At 44.1% G+C, this 26384-nt stretch overlaps 1 protein-coding gene across 10 annotated transcripts in view; it reads right to left on the reverse strand.

Moving 5' to 3' along the window:
* SUSD4 (sushi domain containing 4) overlaps positions 1-26384 on the reverse strand; it is a 148168-nt gene that overhangs the window by 75789 nt on the left and 45995 nt on the right. For 2 of the 10 annotated variants that reach the window (XM_077938483.1, XM_077938519.1), the window contains exon 3: positions 3229-3392. The exons of the other annotated variants lie outside the window; for them this stretch is intronic. In XM_077938483.1, coding sequence (XP_077794609.1) covers positions 3229-3392 — 164 coding nt within the window. The remainder of the gene's footprint in view (positions 1-3228; positions 3393-26384) is intronic. 10 annotated transcript variants of the gene reach the window in all.

The raw sequence follows: 26384 nt of genomic DNA on the forward strand, positions 1-26384 counted from the left end.
AACAAGTCCTGTGACTCCATCTTGACATCCCCAGAATCTACCACAGTGTCCTCTCTATTCAGTGCTCCATACAAATTTGCTGAATGAATAAATGAGGTTGGAGGGCAGCAGCTTGAGGGACTGATTGAAAGAGAGCCCAGAAGCTCAGGCAGGAGAGCAAGCAAGGGTATGGGTAAGGGGTGATGGGCTGAGAGCAGTGGAGACACAAGGAGGATGCTGGTGTCTGGGACACCTGGGTTCTAGGTTCCCTTTGTCAACTGACGGGATGTTGGAGTGAGGAGGAGACCCAGGAAATTTTGTGCCCAGACAGCTGGGATGAATGCAGATAAGCAAACATGGATGTCATGAGCCACGGCTAGGGCCAAGGAAAAGGGAGGGTCTGCTGTGTGCATAATGCTCCTAATGTGTCCTCAACTCTAAATGCTCCAAACTTGGGACACTTCGGTTCCAGGCTCCCCTTTTCAACTGACCAGATGTTGGGCTGAGTGAGGGATCTAAGAGATTTTGTGCCCAGACAGCTTAGATGAAGGCGGATCCCTGAAACAAACACGGATGTCATGAGCCACAGTGAGGGCCAGCGATAAGGGAGGGTCTGCTGTGTGCATAATGCTCTAACCGTGTCCTCAATGGGAGGAATGCAAACTCCAGAACAAGAAACTCCTGAGCCCTACAGAGGCATTCTACTCCATTCTCTTACTCACAAAATCAATAGACAAATCCTTACTGAATGGGTACCAAGAACAAATATACATAACTCTATGTAGATGGGGATTGGTGTGCCCATCCGTCCCCACCCTCAGCACAGCCTGCTAGTGCCAGGTCAGCCTGGACACCGTCAAGATGTGATGGGGAAGTCTCAACCCAGACCTTGGAGACAGTAAGTATCATTGGGGCTCTTGCAAGGTTTACCTGGTTTCCAGGTGATGCCCAGATATTGAACGCATAAGATATCTGGTTTTCTCTAACATACTGCACTTGCAAAAGTTCCTCAGCAGCAGGTGAATTCCCCCACCCCAGCTTTTATGTGCTTGTGTAGGATTCACTGGCTTCCCTCCCCACCTGGCTTATGATGCTAGACCGTCTACCAGAGTTGCTGTGCTGAAAGCCACACAGCACAGGGGGCATGGCACTGGCAGGATGCCCAGAAGTCATTGTTACAGTGCTCACTTTGTGCAGAGGTGACAAAGAATTGGGGGGAGGGAAAAGCCGTTCGAAGGGAGGCAGGAGGAGGGCACAGCATCCACATCTGACACTTGTACTTATTAAGTAGGATCAGGTCTGATATTTCACCAAACTGATGATGCTTTTACAAAGGAGACAGCATCCAGCCTTCTCAGCCCCCCTGCTGCCGCTCTGTTGGGATTGAATACTCCGGTAGCAAGAGTTGTGTTGTAGCCCAGCAGAGGGGTATTTGAAAGTCATTAAATGATGGCTGCATTTTTTTAATTTGGGGGAAAGTATTCTAGATTATCAAGTGGTTCCTAAATGACGGATGTCAATCATTTCCTTCCATCTGGAAGGAAGGGCAATCTCATGCCCAGTTTATTGCTGCTAGGTTTTCTACCTCAGTACCATCATGAATATTGAAACATGTATTTATGAATATCATGAATATTGAAACATATATTCATGATGGTACTGAGCCATGGGTTTCAGGCTCCCCTTATCAACTGACTGGATGTTGGGGTGAGGAAGAGGTTTAAGACATTTTGTGCCCAGATAGCTGGGATGAAGGCAGATAAGCAAACATGGGTGTCATGGGCCATAGCTAGGGCCAAGAATAAGGGAGGGCCTGCTGTGTACATATATTGAAACATATATTCGCGATGCTATTGAGGTGGAAAAATTAGCAGCAGTGGAATTCATGGTATTATGTAGTTTAGAAGGCCTAGAAGCACAGCTATCCAGAGCTCTGAAACCTGGGTAATCTGGACGTTTCTGGCTGTCCATAGGTGAAAGTCATTCTCTCTCACACCAAGTCAAATAGAACCAGTGTCAGCTCTCATAATGTTGGGGTGGGGCACATGTATCAGTCAATGGGTGGCAACAGAAGGGCAAGATGAGTGTGCCATAACAGAGGATGGGAACCTCTGCAAAGCATTGAGTGGGATCCTTGTGAAGAGTAGCCAGAAGGGAGGAAGGGTGCTGTGGGTGCAGGTTGGAAGGTATGGAGGTGGGAAGCTGCCCAGCACCTGTCAGTAAAGAGGTGGTTCTGCCAGCTGGGGACAGAGTGCCTGCTAGGGGTGGGGCTGTGGGGATAAAGGAAGGGAAAGAGATGGAGGCAGACTGTGGAAGCTCTGTGTTAGCTCAGTGTTTGGATTTGATGTGGGAGAGAGGGGCACCGGGGTCAAGACTGAGAGTTTTGGGCAGGGAAGTGATTAGGATCAGATTCGCATTTTAGAATGATCTCTCTGGTGCCCATGTGAAGGACTGATGGCTACAGACCAGGAAAAGGGTGGGAAGATAATCTGAAATGGCTTCCAGGACACCAGTTGCGCCTCAGGGTCATTAGGCAGCTTTATCAAAGGCAGTTTGATCAATTGAGCCTGGCTCTCTCTGCATGGGGTGGGGTGGGGCTACTCTTGGACAGCCAGTCTAGCACTTGTCTGAGGGCAGACATTTGAGAACTGCGGAATTTCAAGGCTCCTGCAGTACTCCAGGTGAGTCAGAAACAAGGCAGAGACAGTGGAACCGAGAGGATTACAGAGACATTAAGGACACAGAGTCACAAAACCTGGTGACCTCCTGGATAGGGGAGTGATAGTGGGAGTGAGAGAGAAGAGAGGCATCCAGGATACCTTCCTGTTTCTGGCATCAATGTCAGGGTAGACAGTGGTGCCATGTGCTCAGATTAACAGAACAAGATGAAGAGTGGGCCCAGGGAGAAGGGGGAAGAGTTCAGTGTGGAGTGTGGTGAGTCTGAGTTCTTGAGGATGCCAGGTATAGATGTCTAGCCATCAGCTGGAGCACGAGCCAGAAGTTCTGCATGCCCTGTGCTGTGCATCCACGTACAGGCAGCAGTCCAAGGCATGGGTGGGCATGCCCTCCTGAAACTAGCATAGTGTGAAGGGAGGAGCAGCTGAGGACACACAAATAAGGGACACCCAGAAAGCACGATATAGTTTGGCTGTGTCCCCACCCAAATCTCATCTTGAACTGTAGTTCTCATAATCCCCACATGTGATGGGAGGGACCAGGTAGGAAGTAATTGAATTATGGGGTGGTTACCTCCATGCTGTTCTTGTGATAGTGAGTGAGTTCTCATGAGATCTGATGGTTTTATAAGGGACTTTCCCCTCCTTGCTCTGCATTTCTTCTTCCTGCCGCCATGTGAAGGACGTGTTTGCTTTCCCTTCTGCCATGGTTGTGAGTTTCCTGAGGCCACCCTGGTCCTGTGGAACTATGAATCAATGAAACCTCTTTCCTTTATAATTTATCAAGTCTCAGGTACGTCCTTATAGCAGTGTGAGAATGGACTAATATAAAAGGCATGGAAAATCCAGGACCATCAAGAAGAAAGACCTAACCAGTGTTCCCAAAGCAAGGAAAACAGTTTCAGGAAGGAAGAAATGGACAGCCACATCAATGTGACCCATTGGTCAACTAAGTAAAGATCTGAAAGCATCCACTAACTGAAGACAGAGAACACTGGGACCACTGCCCAGGCAGCTGCAGGGACAGGAAAGGACTGTCCCTGGGGAGGAAGCCAACATGTGGAGAGGGAATGGTGACACAGTATGTATGAACTGCCCTTTCAGGATGCTTAGTGTGAAGAGAAGAACATAGGGAGGCAGCTGCTCACGGACTAGGGCCAAGGGAGGGTTTTTATTATTGTTATATTAAAATTTTAAGATGAAAGAGATCTGAATGTGTTCTCTACACAGCAGGAAGTAAAACACTGTAAAATAAAAGGCTGTGGATGAAGACAAGTGAGGGGCAGGCAGGTGGGGTAAGTTGTCCCCACCTGAATGTGGGCTGGAAGGTGACCCAGGCCCTGAATAAAGGACTTGTCTCCTACTGAAGCAGGAAGGGAAGTCATGCCAGAACCTCTACCAAGGGAAAGTTTTCCCAATAATGTACTCATCATCCAGGACACAGCTGAAATAGTGTCTCTTCCAGAGAGCCTTCCAAGATCCCCTGCAGAGTCTGAATAGGAGGCCTCTCTTCTCATCAACACACCCTGGGCTCACCTCTCTCAGTGTTCCTCACTCTGACCATCATCACTGCTCTACTTAGTGGTCTCCCCCACTGGGTTGTGAACTCCTGGGGGGGAAAGAGTACGTCTTAGTCTTCACGTCCTCAGCATCTGGCATGTTTGTGTGGTATAAAGCAGACATTCTACAAGTGTTGCTAATGAAGGATAAAGCCAGGGATGGATGGATAGACGGATGGATGGATGGATAGACAGATGGATGGATGGACAGATGGATGAATGGGTGGATACATGGGTGAATGGATAGATGAATAGATGAATGGCTGGCTGGTTGGCTGGGTGAATGGATAAATGGGTAGATGAATAGATGGATAAATGGATGGATGGATGAATGGGTGGATATACGGGTGGATAAATGGGTGGATGGATGGATGGATGAATAGATGAATGGCTGGCTGGATGGGTGAATACATAAATGGATAGATAGATGAATGGATGCATCGCTAGATGGATGGATGGATGAATGGATGGATGGATGGGTTGGACTGGATGGGTGGATAAACAGATAGATGAATGGATGGATGGATGGATGGATGGATGGATGGATGGATGGGGTCTCATGCCAACTACCCTGTTGGACCCATCTGGAACCACCTCCACCCACCAAACAGTAACACCAATGGCACTGACAGTCCCAGGAGCTTATGAATTTCACAGACAAGGGAGATGTGAAATGCCCTCCTATAGCACAGACACGCTCTCTCCTATCACCCTTTCACCTTTCTCTCTTCTCCCAACCTGAGTAGACTATATTCCTTAATTACTTTTTATAAACTTCTCCCAATCCACAGCTCCAAACACTTCAGGCCTCTTCCTCCCTCTCCAGTATGGGGGGCCAGAGGTGGGTCTATGTGAGGGATTTGACTGAGACATCTAAGTTCCCCAACACACACTTTTTGACCAGTCACCCTCTGCTAACAAACAAGGCATGCTGAAAGCTGAGTGCTAGGTACAGACCCCTCGGCTGGTCGTATCCCCCACTCTTTGCCATAAAGCTGTTCTCTCTCAGAGAAGGACAGACAATTCAAGGGAGAACTAAAGATCCAGCCCTGAATCCATCAGAAAAATGACTCCTGCACTGATAAATAAATGATGAGAGTTTCATGGAAGTTACAACGTGAGAGCTGCACAATTTCCTCATGAATTTAATTCTGTACTCTTTCTGTGCTTATTCCTTTCCCTTTAAAAGAACATTCCCATGCACTTCCTCTGTTTTCAAGTAAGCATAGTTAACCTCTGACTGTTTCTGTTCCTGACAGCACTGAGGATCAGGAATGCTGCCGGCCATGGGCTCCAACCATTGGCACAGAACAGGGAATTAAGAATAAGAGGTGAAAAGAGAGCCATCAGAAGATAAGATGGTACAAGAAGAAAATATTCTTCATCTTGGTCAACTAATTCCATTGAGCAAGATAGTAATTTTCTAGGGCCTGCCAGAGCTTCAAATTCTACTTTTCAAATTATCCCCTAGCAGATCAATTCCCAGCCTGGGTCATTTTTCTGAAGAGCTGTTCTGCTAGTGTCCTTCCATAATGACGATGATCAGCCCCCTCAAATAACATATCCATTAAGGAGTGGGCTGGTGTAGGTGTTAGGGAAGCAGAGTGGAAAATCATTTGTATGCAGGCCCATTCAAATCATCTTATCCTAGGAACCAGTATTCTAAGTCCCAACCTATTTCCTTCCCATTCTTCATATTCTGCTCACGCATGAGAACTAAGTAGTCACAGCTTGGAGAAGAGAAAAGAGTTCACAGAATGATTCCAATATGTTTGTTTTTGAGGGGAGTGGGAGGAGAAGAAAACATTCCATTTTAATCAGCCCTCAGAAGTGGCATCCTTTAGCAGTTCTTCCTAAATTTAATTCAGAGTAGAGCACTTATATATATAAGAGATAGCCTTTGTGATGGTTCATTTTATATGTCAGTTTGGCTGGGCCACAGGGTGCCCAGACATTAGTCAAACATGATTCTGGATGTATGTGTGAGGGTGTTTCTGGATGAGATGAACATTTGAATTGGTAGACGGAGATAGGCAGATTATCCTCCCTAAGGTGGGTGGGCCTCATCCAATTTGTCCAACGCCTCAATAGAACAAGTGGCTGAGTAAGGGAGAATTCTCTTCTCTCTGCCTGACTGTCTTCAAGGACATGGATCTTCTTCTGTCTTTGGACTTGAGCTCAGACAGGAACTTACATCATTGGCTCTCCTGGGTCTCAGGCCTTTGGACTTAAGCTGGTACTACTGGCTCTCCTGGGTCTCCAAGGAGACATCTATCTGTCCTCCTACTGGTTCTGTTTCTCTGGAGAACCCAGACTCATACAGTTTCCCTAAAATACTAGAGTACTTTACAAATGTGAATGACACATATGCTGAATGTCCCTCACCTAGAGGATGCTCTCTCTCTCTGGATCCCTGAGTTCTGGTAAGCAGTCATCTAGTGGGGAAAGCACCCGGGTCCTGGGCTCAGAGCAGCCCAGGGGCAGGCTCCTGGACTGCAGTACTCCCTGGGGCTGACACACCCTCTCCATTACTGGCATCACCGTCACTGACACCCATTTCCCTGCCCAGCATTTGTGACCTCTGGAACAAATCAGGGGCAGTATTGTAATTTGGACTCTGCTTTTCAATGAAGGCTGAAATCTCCTCTTTCTTTTCTCCTAACCAAAAACTGTGTGAATAACAGGGATTGAGAATGCCCCTCTCTTCTCATGCAAAGAAACCCTCAGTTTCTTTATAAAGTCTTGACACTTCTGGTTGGATTACTTTTGACCCTGCTGAAACCCACCACCTTTACTGTGAGCTACATAAGAAGTCTTTAAAAATAATCATAAAAATGAAAGGGGTGTGAAAAGCAATCTTTTGGGTTATTATAACTGAAAAGTCATATTCTAGAGAGGAAGAGTGTATCAAATGTAGCCAAATCAATTTAGAACTAAGGCTGGGTTTCCATTTCTCTGTAAACTGCTATATGAGGCTTTGGAGGAAGACACAGGATATACACACAAAAACTGATTTTGTATGCACTGACTTAGTGAGAGGGTCCTGGGGCTAGCGAAAAAGGGCATCCCTGTGAAAGTTTAAACAGACGGGCTTGCAAATGCTCACTGGAATCAAGACCAACCCCAAAGCGTGCCCATCCCCCATCCCGAATTGCACTATCAGTCTCACACGGTTGCCATTAAAGCCACTTTAGCGGTCATCTAGTTTGACCCCCCAGAGGAGGACACTGAGGCTGTGAACAACATAAGAAGTCTTTTAAAAGAATCATAAAAATGAAAGGTGTGAAAAGCAATCTTTTGGGTTATTCTAACTGAAAAATCACTCTAACAGCTAAGCATGGGGCTGGGACTAAACTCTGAGGCTTGTGACTTGCAGTCCAACGTTCTTGCTGCTAACAATGTTGTCTCTACTTAGCCTTTTCCTATCATATCTCAGTTTGTGAATGACTCAGATCTTCATGATATTATATAAACTCTTTAGGGAAAGAACAGTTTAAAATGTTTTTGAGTCTTTGTATCTGTTAAAACAGGGCTGAGCAAATAGCAATGCTGTAATATTTAATGATTCTATACAATACAAACCTCATGTTTCCCCCAAAGCCCACACCTCCTAGCACACAGTCTCAGTGTGATGGGGCCCGGGATCCTGACTCGTCACTTAAAACATCCCAGAATCCAGGCAATCAGTTCTCAAACATCTATTGACCACAGCATAGTCTGTACCATATTCCTGGGGATGAATGGTGTTCTTGGGGAGAACACAACCTAAGTCAGATATTGGTTTCATGAAATAGAGTTAGTTCTAGAGACTGGAGTACGTATTGCCCTCAGCAGTAAAATAAAGAGAGAAGGACGTGGTAAACGTGAAGAAGTCCCTTCTTGACCCACTTAAGGGCTTTCCCCTCCTTACTTCTAAAAATTCTCATCTAGCTTCCCATAGACTAAGATCTGCCTTTTTCTCATCACCAGCAAAGCAGGTAAATCACCCAACTGGTAAAATATCTCTGTGCATCAATAACCCTTTATGCTGAGGAAGGAATCTTTCTGTCCCATGAGAGGAAAAACTTCAAAAAATCTTGCCTATTTTTAAAGACAAAGTTTAGTCATCTGGGCATGTTAGTAAAGGACACAAACTAAAAATGAATCGTGTCGGTTCTGGAGGATCTGTTGATGAGGGGCCTTTTAACCATCTCCTTACTGCCAACACACACCTCACCTTACACCACCTTGAGTTTCCCATCATTTCAAAATCCCTTGCTCTTAGAATGACCTGATATGGTTTGGCTCCATGTGGCCACCCAAATCTCATGTTGAACTATAATCCCCAGTGTTGGAGGTGGGGCCTGGTGGAAGGTGATTGGAACATAGGGGTGGTTTCTAATGGTTTAGCACCATCCCCCAGTGCTGTCTCCTGATAGAGTTCTCACAAGTTATTTAAAAGTGTGTGGCACCTTCCCCTTTGCTTTCTCTTCCTGCTGCTCCAGCCACGTAAGACGCACCTGCTTCCCCTTTGCCTTCCACCATGATTGTAAGTTTCCTGAGGCCTACCCAGAAGCAGAAGCCTGTACAGTCTGCAGAACCATGAGCACAATTAAACCTCTTTTCTTTATAAATTACCCAGTCTCAAGTATGTCTTTAGAGCGGTGTGAGAACGGACTAATACAGACCTTAACTCATAAATGAACATGTCCAATGATAGCCTGACTTATCCAGAGTAAGACAAATGCCCAGCAACTATTTGAGCTAATATTGTATCTAGACCAAGGCATCAGCAATGAAAAGAAGACGAGGAAAGAGGCAACAATAAGGAAATCATATTAAGCAAAACCTATTAAACAAATAAACCAAGTCTCTAACACTAATATTTCAAAACACAGTGCTCCTGGCTGTTAGTGGTCTGACAACACAGAACTGTCTGGCATGCCAGAAATTTCCAGCCACTTTGCAGTCAACTGTACTTCAGGCTGGTCCATGCTCTTGCCACCAATGTCCATCCTGACGTTGCTTCCAGGTGTGTGTCTGCACCAACAATAGATGGAGGACTCCTCCTGAGCCTGAGTCTAGAGAAGTTCTACATGTTCTGGAGATTCACCCTGAGCCAAGGTCAGGCTCAAACATTCTGAGGGCCCCCTGCCCCAATGACAGGTAGCACAGGGGCTGCCAAACATTTTCCAGAAAATGTTAGAAAGACTGACTAACCCAGACCCCAGGGCTGCCTGGGAATACCTCAACTGTCAAAGAGATGGAGCAGAAGAAAAGCACACCCAAACTAACCCGCCTCTGAAGGAGACGCCCGTGTGGGCCAGGAGAATAAGAGAATGTCCCAGAACCAGCAGGCACTAGAAACAGCAGGAGATACAGACACACTGTGAAAATTACAACTAACATCAATAAGGAAATGCGATTGCTTTATAAAAATTCATCGCTTTGCTTAAGTCTAGGAGTTTCAGGTCAGCCTCGGCAACATAACAAGACCACATCTCTAAATAAATAAATAAATAAAATTAAAATTATATGGGCATGGTGGTATGCTCCCATGGTCCTAGCTACTCAGGAGGCTGAAGTGGGAAGATCACTTGAGCCCAGGAGTTCGAGGCTATCGTGAGCTATGGTCTGATTTTGCCACTACACCCCAGCCTGGGCAGCAGAGCAAGACCCTATCTCAAAAACACCCCCAAAATCATTGATAACACATATGTCCATAACAAGATCATTATTTAGTGTTCCTTGACAGCTGTTCCAGTCTAAACAATCTCTGTTTGGGAAAACTTCGGCTCTTGGTTTTTAAAAAGAAAAGGGAAGAAGAGAAAAGAATTTTAAAAAATAGAGATGAAGAAAGAAAAATTATAATCTGTTTATATATTCACACCATCAACAAACAGTGCTGGGCACTGGGGGAAGGAGCGGAGAGGCATTCATTGAACCAACAATGGGAACCTGAGGCTTCCAAAGAGTGAGCTTACATCTAGGACATTCAATAGTTTTTCTTTCTGCAAATTGTGACCTTATAGTAGTATTGAGGGATCTGGCCAGCAGCCCACAATGCAACGGGGCTCTTTCCTTGTTCCCAGGTGGATCAGCAGGTCGAGAAATAATAGACGCACACAAGTTAGTGAAAGCTGGGTCCAGGGGGGTCACCTCCTTCTGGTCCCGCGGTACCACCAATGCACGGGATATACCAGCATTTATTATTAAGTTTAGTGAGGGTGGGGGTAGGTTAGTGAGGGACTTAGGGTCGTTTGATTATGAGGTGAGATGGTCACATGGGGATGAAGTAATTCTTTAACATAACATCTGTATGCAGAAGTACAGTATACAGAGATAGGAATTTACAATATAGTGTGTGCATCAGTAATTTCTAACAGAGCCTTAAAACAGAAACACGGTCTTTCCATAACCTATGATTAGCAAGATATTTTAATCAGCAGTAACAGTTGCAGCAAAGGCTGGTTACAAACAATCCACAGAAACAGGATGTGAAGCTAGACAACCAGTTAGACCAGAAATTCTTAGAAGGGAGTATGTCTTAACCCTAAAGAGGCCTAGAAGAGCTGTGGCAAGATGAGGGCGTTTATAGCCCTATCTTATCCATATGAACAGGTGCCCCTCACGTATCCATTTATAGGCTCTCCACAAGGGTCTCATTCCATTCGCAGAGCTATGAACATCTGCTTTTCTGGGATAGGAATCCTGATGATGTGAAACCTCCCTGACTGCACGTCCATTCATAGGCTCTCTGCAGGGGGAAGCACATCATGATGTTCCTGGGCACCCATGAGTCTAAGCAAGAGCAAAACCCAACCACCAAATGGGAACACCAAGGATTCTAAGATTTATGGGGAAAGAGCTTGGAGCAAAAAAAGAGGCTGAAGACAAATTTTCTAATAAGAGACAATACAAAAAATTCAACAAAGAAATCAAAGGTTCCCAAGATTGTCTTGTTTGTGAATTTAGTGCTATGTCATTCCTTAATTCAGTGTATTGTCAGTTACATATTTAAGATATGGGAGGGGAAGTTGATTACTGTTACCATTTATTAGGCTAAATAGATTTTTCACTGCAAAATCAGTACCCCTTGGGAAACACAACAAAAGAAAACCAGAAAGCAAGACTGGGCTAGTTAGTATAGTGATACTTCTGCCATATAGCACGATATACTATTTATTATAGCAAATTTATACCAACAGGCATACTTAAACTTAGTTTTCTGAAGACATGGGAATGAGTTGGGGGATGCAGAATTCATCTATGTGGGCTGAAGGCTTAGTATCCAGATTCTATTACACAGAAACCACATTGAACACTGCACTCATGATTGTAAACACAGTTGCAACTCTGAATATTTGGATGCTAATCAAATTAGGTAACTCTTGCCTAGAAATAGTGAGAATGCTTTAATGTTTCAAGAAATATTCAGAGATGAATATAAAGTCGGCTATGTCTGAACAAGTAAACGTCACAAAAATAAGTCTTAATAGCATAATTTAGACTTGATTAAAATGGATAAAGACCACAGATGTGGAAGTCATTGCAGTCCCCATTTGATGCCAGAACTGATATTTTCCCCCTCTTGATTTAATTCACTTTGATTACCCAATTATTCCTAAATCCTTTCACTCAGTTTCAGCTCCAATAAAACTGATAACAATGCTAACTCATAATGTGATTTTCACTCCAGTCTCATGAAACTGCTCTATAAAAGCATGCCCAGCAACATCACAAAATTCTTCCAGATTGTGGTATTATATCATGGGAAAACAGAATAAACCTTCATCTATTCAAAATCAAGCAAGCACAGAAAACCACTCATCAGGAAGATCTGAGGATTCACTTCATCAACAGGAAGATGGTGGCAGGAAAGTCTTGCATTTGTAAGTTTTAAGATTATCAATTGTCAAAACATTTGAAGAAGGAATGGATAATTTTTTGGGGGGATAGGGTCTCACTCTGTCACCCAGGCTGGAGTGCAGTGGCACAATCTCAGCTCACTGCAGCCTCCACCTTCTAGGCTCAAGCTATCCTCACACCTTATCCTCTTGAGTAGCTGGGACTACAGGTGTGTGCCACCATGCCTGGATATTTTTTTATATTTTTGGTAGAGACAGAATTTTGTCATATTGCCCAGGCTGGTCTTGAACTCCAGAGCTCAAGCAATCCGCCCATCTTGGCCTCCCAAAGTGCTGGGATTACAGGCATAAGCCAACAGATAATTTTTTTACCTGATTAATATAGTCAAAGATGTGGCTCTTTTCTAAAGCACAACCTTATTGAGTATAATGAAAGCTGCCTGTCTAGCTAGCCCTGTGATGCTAGACAAGTAACTTGATCTTTCTGGGTGATAATATCTTATCACTAAATGAAGCATATGGATGAGTTTTTTTTGGGGGGGGGTCCCTTCCACTTCTAAATCCTACTGTTTATAGTCTTTTCTTTTTAAAATTATTTTAATTATTTTTATTTTATTTTTATAGAGACAGGATCTCAACATGTTGCCTAGGCTGGTCTCTAACTCCAGAAGGTGGCTCCCTCCTTGGCCTCCCAAAGTGCTGGGATTACAGGCATAAGCCACCACATCCAGCCAGCCTCTTCTTGACAAAAATTGGTAAAAACCTCCCAAAGCACAAGCACTTAGACTGAAGCAGCCCAGAAGACAATGCATGGGGCAATCTCAACATGCCTATGGCTATTTGTGTTTTTTTGTTTGGTTTGGTTTTTTTTTTTTATGAAATCAAATTTCCTTTCTTTTCTGTGAGCAACAGCTTTAGTGCAATACTAAAATATGTTTTCCACATGGATATAACTTCACAGTTTACAATGGGTTTTATATACACAATCTCATTTCATCCATGCAACAACCCCATGAGATCAATGACAGTTTGATAGGATTGATTCTCACAGTTGCTTTATGAAAATCCAACTGTTAATAGTAACAACTTTCAAACACTCTTTTTTTAGTGATACTGAATATTCCCTCCTCTACATGGCTCATTCGTAAACTAGAGTCCAGATCGCATGTGAGGTTTTCAATCTCTATGCAGATTCTCAAGTGCCACTGGGACTTTTGCAGGGGGACTGGAGATGGGGAGGAAGAACAAGACACTATGTGAAATAGAAGATACTATGGGAAATAGAAAGCGCTGGCTGACTTCAGAGGGTGTGTGCAGGAAGACTATGTTCTTTCATTACCCGGCTTATCTGCAGTGCTTGTGACAGGTGAACCTCAATACACGCTTAGTCAAGTAACAAGATCAGGGCTCGGTTTTGTTGTTGTTGTCGTTACTTTGTTTGTTTTAAAGATTAGCTTGAGGAAAATCTTGCTTCTATCACCTTTATAAGTTTATCATAAAAAACTTTCCCAGATGTTCTGGTAGCCACTAGTTCTGTTCTTTCCCCCCATGCTGTCCTTGGACAACAGCAGCTACTTATTGATCAGTTATTGGGATCAGATCCCAATAAAGCAGATAAAGCAGATCCTTTATCTGAATACAGTGGGATAACTTATTTAAATAGTAATATATTTTAAATACAAAGTGTTTTCATCTTTTTTTCAAGGCTATTTAAGTCAAATGGGATTTTTATAGGAAACTTCTGAAAACTATGTGATATGGTTTGGATCTGTATCCCCACCCAAGTCTCATGTTGAACTGTAATCCTCAGTGTTGGAGGTGGGGCGTGGTGGGAGGTGATTGGATCATGGGGTTGGATTTCTCATGAATGGTTCAGCACATCCCCTTAGTGCTGTTCTTGTGATAGTGAGTGAGTTATCTTGAGATCTGGTTGTTTTAAAGTGTATGGCACCTCCCCCACCCTCTTGTTCCTGCTCCTACCATGGGAGACACCTGCTCCCCAACTTCACCTTCCTCCATGATTGTAAGTTCCCTGAGGCCTCCCCAGAAGCCCAGCAGATGCTAGCATCATGTTTCCTACACAGCCTGCAGACCTGTAAGCTAATAAAACCTCTTTCCTTATAAATTACCCAGTCTCAGGTATTTCTTTATAATAATGCGAGAATGGCCTAATACATTAAGAAATAATATATAAGCATATATAAGCTGAAAGTATTCAGGAATAATGAAATTACAGAATGTTATTGCTGGATAAAAATCTTAGAATTTACTTAAATAACTTCCCTCATTTTATAGTTGAGAAATTTGAGACCAAAAAATATAAACAACTGTGCCAGCTCCCATAGCTCTGAGAAGAGGGACTAGAACCTGGGAGCCAGATCCCTAATCTGGGTTTCCTTCTATTCTGAGGGCAGCAAAACAATCCTCTGAGGTGGGCCTACAATACTTTGCCCCCTACTGGAATGGCATCTTGACCTGATGGCACATGTACTTCAGACCACTACCAAAAGTTATCTTCCAGAAAATCACAAAGACCATGAAATATAAAGAATTCCCTCTAAACAAGGATGAAACATAAAGGATTTACTTATAAGGATGATTATATGAACTCATCCAAAAAGACTTGTATAGAGTATGTCATTCTCTGACTATAAAAAATTGGGGAAACATTATTCTTCTGATGCAGAAAGAGAGTTGTTGTTTTTCTCCCTCTTCTAATCAACCATCTCCAAGCTTAACAGGATAAGACATACAACAAAAACAAAAACACCTTGCTGTAACAAACCACAGGGATTCAAAGTAAAATTACAGAGGTAGCATAATTAAATATAAAGAGGTAACCCAGTACACACCCCAACTATCTTGGAGATATCTGCACACCACTACACATGGATCAGCCTCCTTCTTTTGAATGGCTGAGGATAAAAGGAGTGCACTTACACCTGCACTCTGCTGTCTACCTATTCATTATTGGTTATCTTTGTTAGCAGAAGAAAGCTTCTTGTGGGAGAAGCAGAATAGAGGACAGAGACCCTGGAGAGCTTCTCCAGGGATAAGAGGGGAGCAACAGGACCTCTCTAGGTTCTACTCGCAGGTCATAGCACCAGGTTTGAAGTAGTGCTCAGGACTGGGGAGGGGCTACCGTGAGTAGGACTGAGTGCCTAAGGGGCAACCTGAGCCCTCTCAGAATAGGAGTGCCCAAGATGCTGGCTGGATCATATTTAATTTAGAGAAATACAGGACGGTAACATTTCTTGTCTCATTCTCCACACTAAGCATCAATCCTGGTGTGTAAGTTTGGTGTGAACAGGTATGAATCCTGGTAGCAGCTATTCTAGAATGCCTGAGGCCTGGATGAAAGGAATTCCTGAGGACAAGATGCATTCTACCAAAAGACTAGTCTTTTTGAATAACATCCTGACATATATTCGACTAGCAGAGACTTTTCTGATCCTATTTTACCACTCATAAATCATGGATAATTTGGTTTCTCCTGTGTGACCTCTGTGCTTAGAGAGTTCCACATCAACTCCACTGGAGTTGTGTCTCTGAATTCTAACATCTGGTTTACTCAAGAACTCCAGCACCGTGGCTGGAGAGGACCAGGGTGTGCCTGGGACTGACAGGTGGGCTTCACTGATGGCCCATTGGTGATAAGTTGGACCTGGACACTTTCAGGTGCAGGCCTGAAAGGGCTGCTCATTTTATCTCTTACTGAGTCCCATGGTCCTGGAGGGCCATTTCTCTCCCCAAGCTGGACAGCCCTGGGACAGTGCCTTTAACCAGACAGAGAGGTCAGTGACCTGAATGCTGCTCTGTGTGGAAGAACCAGCCTCTGAACCCAGTGCTGTGATACTTACATAAGCACAGCTGTGATGCTATGACCTTGGGCTGCAGCAAGGATGTGGGCCCCCTGCTATCCCTCCACTGGAAAGGCTTTTATAAAATCTCATAGCACCCCGATTCCCAAGCAGAGTCAGACTTTCTCAGGAGCACCTCTTTACGAGGCACCTGAGCCAAAACAATTGCTAACCATCTATTCAGAAACCACTGAAACTATATTTTTGAAGATTCGCTAATTATTAGTGTTAATGATTATGGGACAATTCCCCATATACATGTTAACAAAACAACAACAACAACAAAAGAAACACAATGCAAAAGTGTATATAGCATGATTCTTTTTTGAGTGAATACACAAAAACGATGCGTGCACATGGAAAAAAATGAAAAGAAATATACCTAAATATTAACCATGCTATTTAAGATTGAATGTTGATGGGTGATTTTTCTATTTTTCCTTACACATTTCTGTTTCTTCCAATTTTCTACAATGAACATTCATAATAAAAAAAAATGCTATTTTAAAAAATGAACTCTAATGGCACAGAATGTTAAATTGAGGGTGGGTCAGAAATGGCCCATGTGGCCCTCAACAGACACAGTCTCAAAGATTCAAAACAAAGCAATGAGGTGCCTCTAGAGGCATGTGGCACAGAGGACTAGCTGTGTTTTGGTGGGTATTAAATTCCACAGAGGTGCCTGCAAATAACATAATGTCCCTTTAGTGGCCCCCCTAAATCATCTCCCTGCCTGAGGAGTGGCGTTCAGTCTGAGTTGCCCAAGACTCTGAAGGTCTGCAGTGCTGACATGTAGAATGTGTGGGTGTGCTTTATAGCTCTCCTCCCCAAGAGGGTAGCTTGCATGCTGCAAATAAATGGTGTTCACACTAGGCAGGTACCATAAGACGAGGAGAGAAATAACACAGATGGATGCCGAGGAAAAAGCAGCCGTCTGTTCAGGATTGATAATGAATCGTTACATCCTATCTGAAGCTACTTAATTTCCGAAACACTGTTCTATAAATATGCTGTCAATGGAGTTAGTCGGTTTGTAAAGAAAGGAAGTGAATCAGAAATGGGTTGATGAAATACCACCAGTTCCCAAAACAAATATGTTTCTCTCTGGTTTTAGCCTAAACACTACCTGGAGGATAAAAGGAAATGCTACATATGACATTAGTGCTCTCCAGGCAGCCTGTGCTGCTGCTGAACAGCTTTGCTTCCAAAATAATGATAATAATACTAATGATGATAATCACAGTCACTAAAGGGCATGGAGGCACTGGCCCTTTTTATCTGCAGATTTCTACCCTAATTTATGGTTTAAGTGGCATGTTACAGTAGTGATGGAGGTAGATGGTGTTTGTGAATAGTCAGATATGGGAATCAACTCATGTAAGATGAGTGCAAGGAACAAACTGCAAACAGATTCTTGTTTATTCAGAAATAGGCTCAGATTTTTTGTTGTTTGTTTTTCTTGCAAAACATTGTAAATCCTCAAACCTCTACAACATAGAAGCAAATAAGTCTTCCTTTCTCTAGTGTCAAAATGCAGGCTGTACTATCATTACAGGGCAGAAAACAAAACAGAAAAATCTGTACTGAGAACTTAGGCGCAACAGGGGCTTGCATTGTATCTGTCTGTGTCCTTTCATTGCTGAGAGCAGTATAGAACTTTATGCTCTAGGATTCAGCTGTTTGCTGATTTGCTCTAAACTCAATTCATTTTCTAATTTCATCTCTTTGATGTTATTCCAGTGAGAAGCCTGCAGGTAGTACCTCCACCAGGAAGGTATTATTAATTAGCAGCCAACAGGGTGAGCAGAAATCACATGCTCCATTTGTACAGCTAATGGTTCGGTTCATGAATGGTTCTCAAAATATTTCACACCAGCCAATCTGAAAAAAACATATGATTCTGGTTAAATTTAAGGACTCTTGGATCCTGCAGGCCCAGATATTCATACCTTGAGCAGCCATGCAAATGAGAGCATCATCATTTCAAAGTTCAATAGGAAGAAAATGAAGCAGCTGCTATTTAATTTTTTATGGAGCCTACAATTTGTCTCATTAGTGGGCAAATAGGATAGGCTAGGAACTAAAAGCTGTCTAGGCCTCAACTCTGCAGGACAGAAAAAAGTGATCTGTATCAAATCACTCAATTGGGCTCTCTGGGGATAGGGTTAGACTGGCTGGTGCTGGGGAAAGGGCGCCTGGCTCTAAATCCTGGCTGCTAGGCAGGTTCCATCACCTCACTGATACATGACCTTTGGCAAATTAGAGAAGCTTCCAGAGCCTCATGACCACATCTAAAAACAGAGGAATGTGGAATTAGCCTGTCCATCTCTCAGAGCTGTGGAGCACCTGGGAGGCAAGAATCCCTGGTGCTTTGAAAACTCCAAAAGGCTGTTCAAATGCAATTTGAGAATGGCCTGGATACCTGGATTGTTAAACTGAGGCCCAAGGGCAGCAGATTTGACTGCAATTATGGAGGTACAGCCGTGAGGTTGGGCTCCCTCATTCCGAATTCAAGGAGAATCCCTACATTTTCCTCTCTCTCTACTGACGGTGTCACCCATCAGCCAGGGAGGCAGGTGAGGAAAGGGAGGCTAAAAGCCATTATGTTTCCTAGGCCATTTCCAGTGTAGGAACACAGTGATGTTACCTGGTAACAAGTCATGGCAACTTGCTGATAGAAGTCAAGACACCAAGCAGAGCAAGTCTGGGGAAACAGGCAAGTGGAAAAGAGTAAATATAGCTCCACTACGTAACAAAGAATTTGGCTGTCCCTGCTTCCTGAGTTTTGTCCAACCCTTGGAATTTCCTTATAGAAGTATCTTATTATTCATGGTGAGCCTTGATAGTTTATGCTCACAAGGTGACTGATGGCAATCTCCAGATAGTTTATGCTACAGAGGTGACTCAGGATGGGGGCTGGCCATGCCAGAAAGATCAACCATGTGATTAGAGGGTTGGGGCTTTGAGTCATGTGATATCAGCCTGACCTCTGACAAGGAGAGGGGGCATGCGGATTGAGTCCAACCACGTGGCTGATGACTTAATCAATCATGCCTATGTAATGGAGCCTTGGTAGAAACTCTGGACACCAAAGCTTGGGTGAGCCTAGTGATATACATGGATGTACCAGCAGGGTGATGCATTCTAAGGACATGAAAGATTTGCATGTGGGACCCTCCCAGACCCTACCCTATGTGTGTCTTCTTTGGGCTGGTTCTGATTTGTATCCTTTATATCCTATATATCCTTTATCTTCCTGAGTTCTGCGAGTTGTTCTAGTAAATTATCAAACCTGAGGGGGTAGTAGTGTCAGAGGCATTTGAACTAGGGTGACTCCATCTTGAATAGGAGCTGGGTAAATAAGGCTGAGACCTACTGGACTATAGTATTCCCAGAAGGTTACACATTCTAAGTCACCGGATAAGAAAGGAGATCAGCACAAGGTAAGGTCACAAAAACCTTGCTGATAAAAGGTCAGTAAAGAAGCTGACCAAAACCCACCAAAACCAAGATGGCCATGAAGGTGACCTCTAGTCATCCTCACTGCTCATTACACACTAATTATAAGACATTAATTAGCATGCTAAAAGACACTCCTGCCAGCGTCATGGCAACTTACAAATGCCATGGCAACATCAGCAAGTTATCCTATATGGTCTAAAAAGGGGAGGAACCCTCAGTTCCAGGAATTGCCCACCTCTTTCCGGGAAAACTCACAAATAATCCACCCCTTATTTAGCATATAATTAAGAAATAACCTTTAAAAATAGCAAAACAGCAGCCCTCAGAACTGCTCTGCCTATGGAGTAGCCATTCTTTATTCCTTTACTTTCTTAATAAACTTGCTCTCACTTTACTGTATGGATTTGCCTCGAATTCTCTCTTGCTTAAGATTCAAGAACCCTCTCTTGGGGTCCAGATCAGTAACAGCTTTACCATCATTTAGTTTTGTGACTTTACGCCTGTTACTAAACCTTTTCATCTCCCCAAACTCACTCTGGCAAAAGGGGAAAACAATGCCTGACCCATGGAGTAATGAGCACTGAAGGAAACACCACACCAAGTCCTGGATAAACATTCAGTGAGCAGAAATCTGACCTCAGCGGGGTGGGTGGAGCAGAGCTGCAAGTTACGAAGATCTACAACTTGCATCACATCTAAGACTCAGGGTAGGGTGCTCGTTGGTGAGCAGTGATGATGTCATGACCCACAGACCGAGGGAGACCTGAGTGGGATAGAAAGACTTCAAAAATAGGAAGATGAGCTGAAAATGCTCCATGATAGGGTTTGGCTGTGTCCCCACCCAAATTTCATCTTGCATTGTAGCTCCCATAATTCCCACGTTGTGGGAGGGACCTGGTGGGAGGTCACTGAATCACGGGGGCGGGTCTTTCCCGTGCTAGTCTCATGATAGTGCATAAGAGATCTCAAGAGAGATCTGATGGTTTATAAAGGGAGTTTTCCTGAACAAGCTCTCTTCTCCTGTCTGCCGCCATGTGAGATGTCCCTTTCACCTTCTGCCATGATTGTGAGGCCTCCCCAGCCACGTGGCACTGTGAGTCCATTAAATGTCTTTCTTTTGTAAATTGCCCAGTCTCAGGTATGTCTTTAACAGAAGCATGAAAATGAAATAATACACTCCAGAAATCTTATCTGAGAGTATTTGATGAGTTCTCTACCTGCTGAGAACTTTCTCCCCTAGAACAAAGGTTGTTTCTTTCAGGCTCTGCCTCAGATGGGAAAGAGGAGGCTACGGGAGTGGAACTCTGAGACCACCACTTAATTTACGTTTTCTATACTAGAGTTCTATAACCACCTTCGCAAAATGATGACAGTAGAATAAATCTGTCATGGCTGACCCCATCTTGCTTCTAGCCTTACAGGCTGGCTGTCTTTGCTCATTCCTGGGTGTAAGCCAAGCTACGTTTGGGAGACATTTAGTTTATAGTTTAAATGATAGCGGGTCTTCCCCCAAAGCTCAACTGCCTTTGCAGAGCTAATGAAGGGCCATCAGGTTAGGAGGATGTTAGAAGGTTGAATTCTGCTAAGGTGTAGACATAAACCATTACCAGCAATTATTCTGGAGGTCAGAAGATACACAACTTCTCTAAGTACTCCTGCAGATAACATCACTATTACAGAACCTAAGATTGGCCTTTTGAGATGTTTTTTCAGGTTTTTGCATTTCTGACTACCAACGGCTCCACCTGGACCTGCGGACTCCACCAACTGGTCCTGTGGCCCCACCCACAAGTGGACTCCCTGGCCTGCCAAACTATCCTTGAAAAACCCTAGCGTCTGCATTTTCAGAGAGATTGATTTGAGTAATCACTCCATCTTCCATGTAGCGCAGCTGGCCTTCTGTCTATTAAACGCTTTCTTTATTGCATTGCCATAGTCTGATTTTGTCTATGCAGGGGGCAGGAAGAATCCATCAGATGGCTACAATTCCAGGTAAAATTCATCTGAAAAAAAAAATTTTCTGCTATTTCTCTTTAAGTTGGTCTCAGAGAACAGATCTGATTACTACAGCAGCTGCTCCTCAGTACCTGAGCCTGAGTTTCAAGAATTAGACATTAAAGTTAAAGTGACAAGCCCTTGGGAGGAAGAGACTGCTGATTAGAAGTCTTGATTGCAAGGGAAGGGGATGCTAGACGTATACAGTCTGTCTTAAAAGCCTACACTTACAATGGCAGGGTTTCAAAAGGTCAAAGAAAAACAGGGCTGATTCTATAGTGTGACTCTAGAAGAAAAGGGGACGCACAAGTGTTGAGAAGCTCTGCCACCCAGGGAAAGTGGCTCAGATGTAAGATCTGCGTACGAAGCCTGCAAGGAAGGGCACCAAGGTGACCAAGGATGCAGAGAGGTGCAGCAGGGGCTTGCAAGGAGAATAACAGGGCAGAAGAGAGGCTGCAACCCAAAATGACTTGGAAAAATCTTAAGCACCCAAAAAAGGTAGGGGGATGGGGATGGAGAGAAACTTCACTGGTGCATTTATCCAGAAATCAGTACCCGGCACAAGCCCAGCCACTTCTGGGGAGAAGTGAGGGAGCATATCTCTCCTTTTTATAGCATTCTGATGGGGGTGCTGAAATAATACTGCCTTGCTGCATCCCATGGCTTGCAGGGTTATCGCTAGGAATGGCTCCTTCAGTCTTCAAGCTCCTCCCCACTCTCCTCCACACTCCTGGCCACATGGGAACCTGGAAGAAGGGGGTTGGAGCAAAGCCGGGACAGACACCAGGCAGGACTGGATGTCCCTCCTCACCCCTGACAACTGTCCCTGGAGAAGCCCGTCAATCTGCCTCCTCCTTCTCTGAAGATGAGTCTGCCAGAATGCTGCCCCATTCAAAAGGACTTCTTCCAGGTCTAGGATGGAACTACTAGGTCAGAACCATGCCCAGTGGAGGGCAAAGGGCAGACTGAGCTGGGGCTCACATTCACACGCCCATTTTATAACCAAGGAGTCAGAGGCTCAGAGAAGTCGAGTAACTTGCCCAAGGTCCCCGAGTTAGTAGGTCACAGGGCAGGATCCGAATGCAGGTCTGTCTGGCCCCCTCCGCCTCCCTATACAACCATCCCTAGAGGCTGTAGGATCTGGTTGGCCAAAGAAGGCAAGAGAGGGTGTCTGAGGCAGGGAGATGCACCTAGGAGAGGAGGGGGGCTTTGGAGACGACAATGAGACACGCAGCACGGACCTTGTAAAGGCATCATCAACCAGAGGTTAGGCTGATGGAAGTGTCAGAGGTATGTGACCCAGAGCAACTCCATCTTGAATAGGAGCTGGATAAAATGAGGCTGAAATCTACTGGGCTGCATCCCCAGATAGTTAAGGCATTGTAAGCCACAGGATGAGATAAGAGGTCAGCACAAGATATAGGTCATAAAGACCTTGCTGATAAAACAGGTGGCAGTAAAGAAGCCGGCTAAAACCCACCAAAACCAAGATGACGACGAGAGTGGCCTCTGGTCGTCCTCACTGCTACACTCCGACCAGCGCCATGACAGTTTACAAATGCCATGGCAACATCAGCAAGTTATCCTATATGGTCTTAAAAGGGGAAGCATGAATAATCCACCCCTTGTTTAGCATAAAATCAAGAAATAACCATAAAAATGGGCAACCAGCCCCTCTGGGCTGCTCTGTCTATGGAGTAGCCATTCTTTTTTCCTCTTGCTTTCACTTTACTCTATGGACTACTCTCCCTGAATTCTTTCTTGCATGAGACCCAAGAACCCTCTCTTGGGGTCTGGATTGGGACCCCTTTCCTGTAACAGACAAAGGCCTTCAGGTCAAGCAGCAGAGTCTTTGGACATTCTTGTATCTCCACCTGGTCCTGGAGGTACTTTGTTTTGAAATTGCATTTAGTCTTTCAGAAAGTCCTCAAGAAACTTGGGTAAATGGTCTTTGCCAACAGTTCATATTACTCCTTTACTCCCAAAAGGAAATGTATTATTATATTTGTTATTATTATTAAACTCAAATCAATGTCTCTCATGAGGCCAGGAAGACCATTTGCCCCAGATTTGCTGCCCTGAGTTGCTCTGACTTCACTGGGAGCTCGTCAATGCTTGCCCTTCTTAATGCAAGATGAACGAGCCCAGCAGGCTCTGCCCCTCTCAGCAGACTGGGTTAATAACCTGCTCACAATACACCCTCTTAATCCACTCCTGGGTCACCTGCATCTACCCAAAGCATACACTGAAAATTCACCAACACACCAACATGAGACAACAGGAAACACAAGACAGACTGGTTTTCACAGGTAGGAGGGAATACAGCTGCTCTTTCAATAGGATCAGCTTCTTTTCTAGGGGCATGTTTCTTCTTGCTGAATTTTAATCCATGGTTTCTTTATGTTTGTCGATGAAATTAAAAGTTTCACACTGTCACTTCCAACTAACAAAGAAAGTAAAGCTTAGGAGCATGCTCCCCCTCCCTTACCTTTTTCATGGCACAAGTATTGGTGGGAGGGGTGGATGGTGGAAAAGGCAAGGGCTTGAAGCCAATTAGATCTGGGTTCAAATCCAGCCGTATCACTTATTAGGAAGGTGGTCTTGACTGGACAAGTTACTTTCCTCCTATGACTTTATTTTCTATTCAGCGAAGCCAGGTGAACACCCACTGCATTGTGATGAGGATTAAAAGAAGTGCTCCTAAGAGCTAGCACAATGCCTGATGCAGGGATACCTCCTAAGCCCTCCCGAAGCTTCCCTTTGTTCTTGCTCATCCAGGAGAGATTTCTTTGTTAAATGATTTCTTCTGGGAGTTACACTTTTGTCCTTTAAAAAAAAAGTAGGTGAATGTAGAAAAAGCAATTTTATCTTCTCTCTCTCTGTCCCCAACATCTCAATAAATATCGCACACCTAAAAGAGACAGCAGTGCCTCATGCAGTATCTGCCCTGTTCTGTTTGTAATGTGACGACATCATCAGGGGAGGGAAGGTGGGAATGGAGTGGTCTTTAAGAAGCACTGTGCCTGTGAGCTGAAATGCACTCAGCATGTAGAACAAGACCAGGACACCAGGCGCTCCCTCTGGGCCTCAGCTGGCTGCTCTCCTTCCACACATGCATACCCTGGGTGGTTGTGTCCCTCTGCTTCTCAGGGTGTTGCACAGAGGCCCCCAAGGACATCTGGCTAAACACGAGTAGCAGGAATGGGGGCAATGGGTTTGTCTGCTAATATCAACATCTTCCTTGAGTGGAACAAAGCAAGGGGGCAGCAGACACACAGAAAGGGTTCCTACAAAAGAAAATAAAGGAAGCTGTGGGATCCAGTACCCTGCAGCTCACACAGGGAGAGTGACATCTCTCTTTAGTCTGAGACTCTCAAAGCACTACTGTTACAAAAGTATGTTTTCTTGCTCAATGCCCTGAGCTCGGGAAGAGCCGTCCCAGGACAGTGCCTCATCTCCACAAGCCCCAAAATGAGGACCTGGCTCCACTAACAACTCTGTCATTCATAAATTTACCCCGATCCTTTCTGAAACCAGTCAAATTGCACCTGGACTTCTGTGTGAAGTGGTATTTCCTTTAATTTTTTTCTAGATTTACTTCTTCCAAGTTTCAAAGGTACTAACCTCATTCTAATAGCCTCTCATTCCACATGTGGCATGATCTTCTCAATTTCGATCCTGACCTCTCTCATGCCTCACCTGTCCAGACCAAAGAGTTCGAGTGTTCGCAGGTGTCTTTTCAGTGACAGCCCGTTTCTCATCTGATCATCTCATCTACTCCACAAGACGCGCCCACTCTCTGAAAGAAACGCTGACACTGCACAGCTAGTGAAAAGCAGAGACAGGCCTGCTCCAGGCTCAGGTACCAGCCCCGAGGGCTCCTTCCTGCTTTTCTTCAGCATTTTGGGAGGTCGGACACGGCAAAGACAGATGCAGTGACCTGCATGCAATCCTGACTCAGTCCATTTCTAGCTGTGTGACTTAGGGCAAGTGAAGAAACCTCTTTAGGTCTCAGTTTTCTCATCTATAAAATGGAGATAAGAAACTACTTACTGGCCAGGGCTGTTATGAGGTTTAAAGGAGATATTCTATGTAGCTCACAGAGAACTCTGCCTGGCACATGGTAAGTAATCAGCATCTGTTATCATCTTTACCATCATCCAGTGCCCTTCATCTCTTCTGGGGAGAATTTGCTGACTTCTCTGGGCAGCATGTGTTTCTTCCTTTGCCTCTTTCTAATGCCATGTTTCTATCACTGGCCTAGAACTTACCTTGTTGCTGGAATCATGTGTTTGTTGATTCAATGAAACCAGGTATTCTAAACCTTTTTGAACCATGGCTGCCTTTGGCAATCTGGTAAAGCACATGGACCCTTTCAAAATAATGTTTTTAAATGCATAAAATAAAAAGCATAGTATTATGAAGGAAACTGATTATACTGAAATATAGGTATCAAAATATTTTTTAAACAGATCTGTGATATAGCAGTATGTGTGCTTCTTTATTAAAACATCAAATAACAATGTTTACTTTGGGTCTAATATGGGTAGAATATCCCTTATCTAAAACTCCTGGGGCCAGAAGTGTTTCAGACTTCAAATGTTTTCAGATTTTGTAATATTTACCATATAGTTACCAACTGAGCATCCCAAATCCCAAAATCCAAAATCCAAAACGCTCCAATGAGCATTTCCTTTGAGCATCAGGTCAGCACTCAAAAAGTTTTGGATTTCAGTGCATTCTGGATTTAGGATTTCCAGACTGGAGATACTCAGCCTGTAATAACACTAATTGATAATATAAATGAGATTGTGAGATATTTATAACAACTGTAGGTGATACAAAAATATCCGTGACTCCTAGAGGTGACAAAGTCACAGGTGCTGCTCAGGTTACTCTGGTCAATTTCCTACTTCCAGAAGAAAAGGAAATGTTAAACTTCGATTAGAGATTAGTAAAATTAAAAGGTAAATTGTTTTCTCATCTAAGCTCACAGACCTCTTGAAT

This window comes from Macaca mulatta, chromosome 1, assembly GCF_049350105.2.
Source record: "Macaca mulatta isolate MMU2019108-1 chromosome 1, T2T-MMU8v2.0, whole genome shotgun sequence".
Lineage (NCBI taxonomy): Eukaryota > Metazoa > Chordata > Mammalia > Primates > Cercopithecidae > Macaca > Macaca mulatta.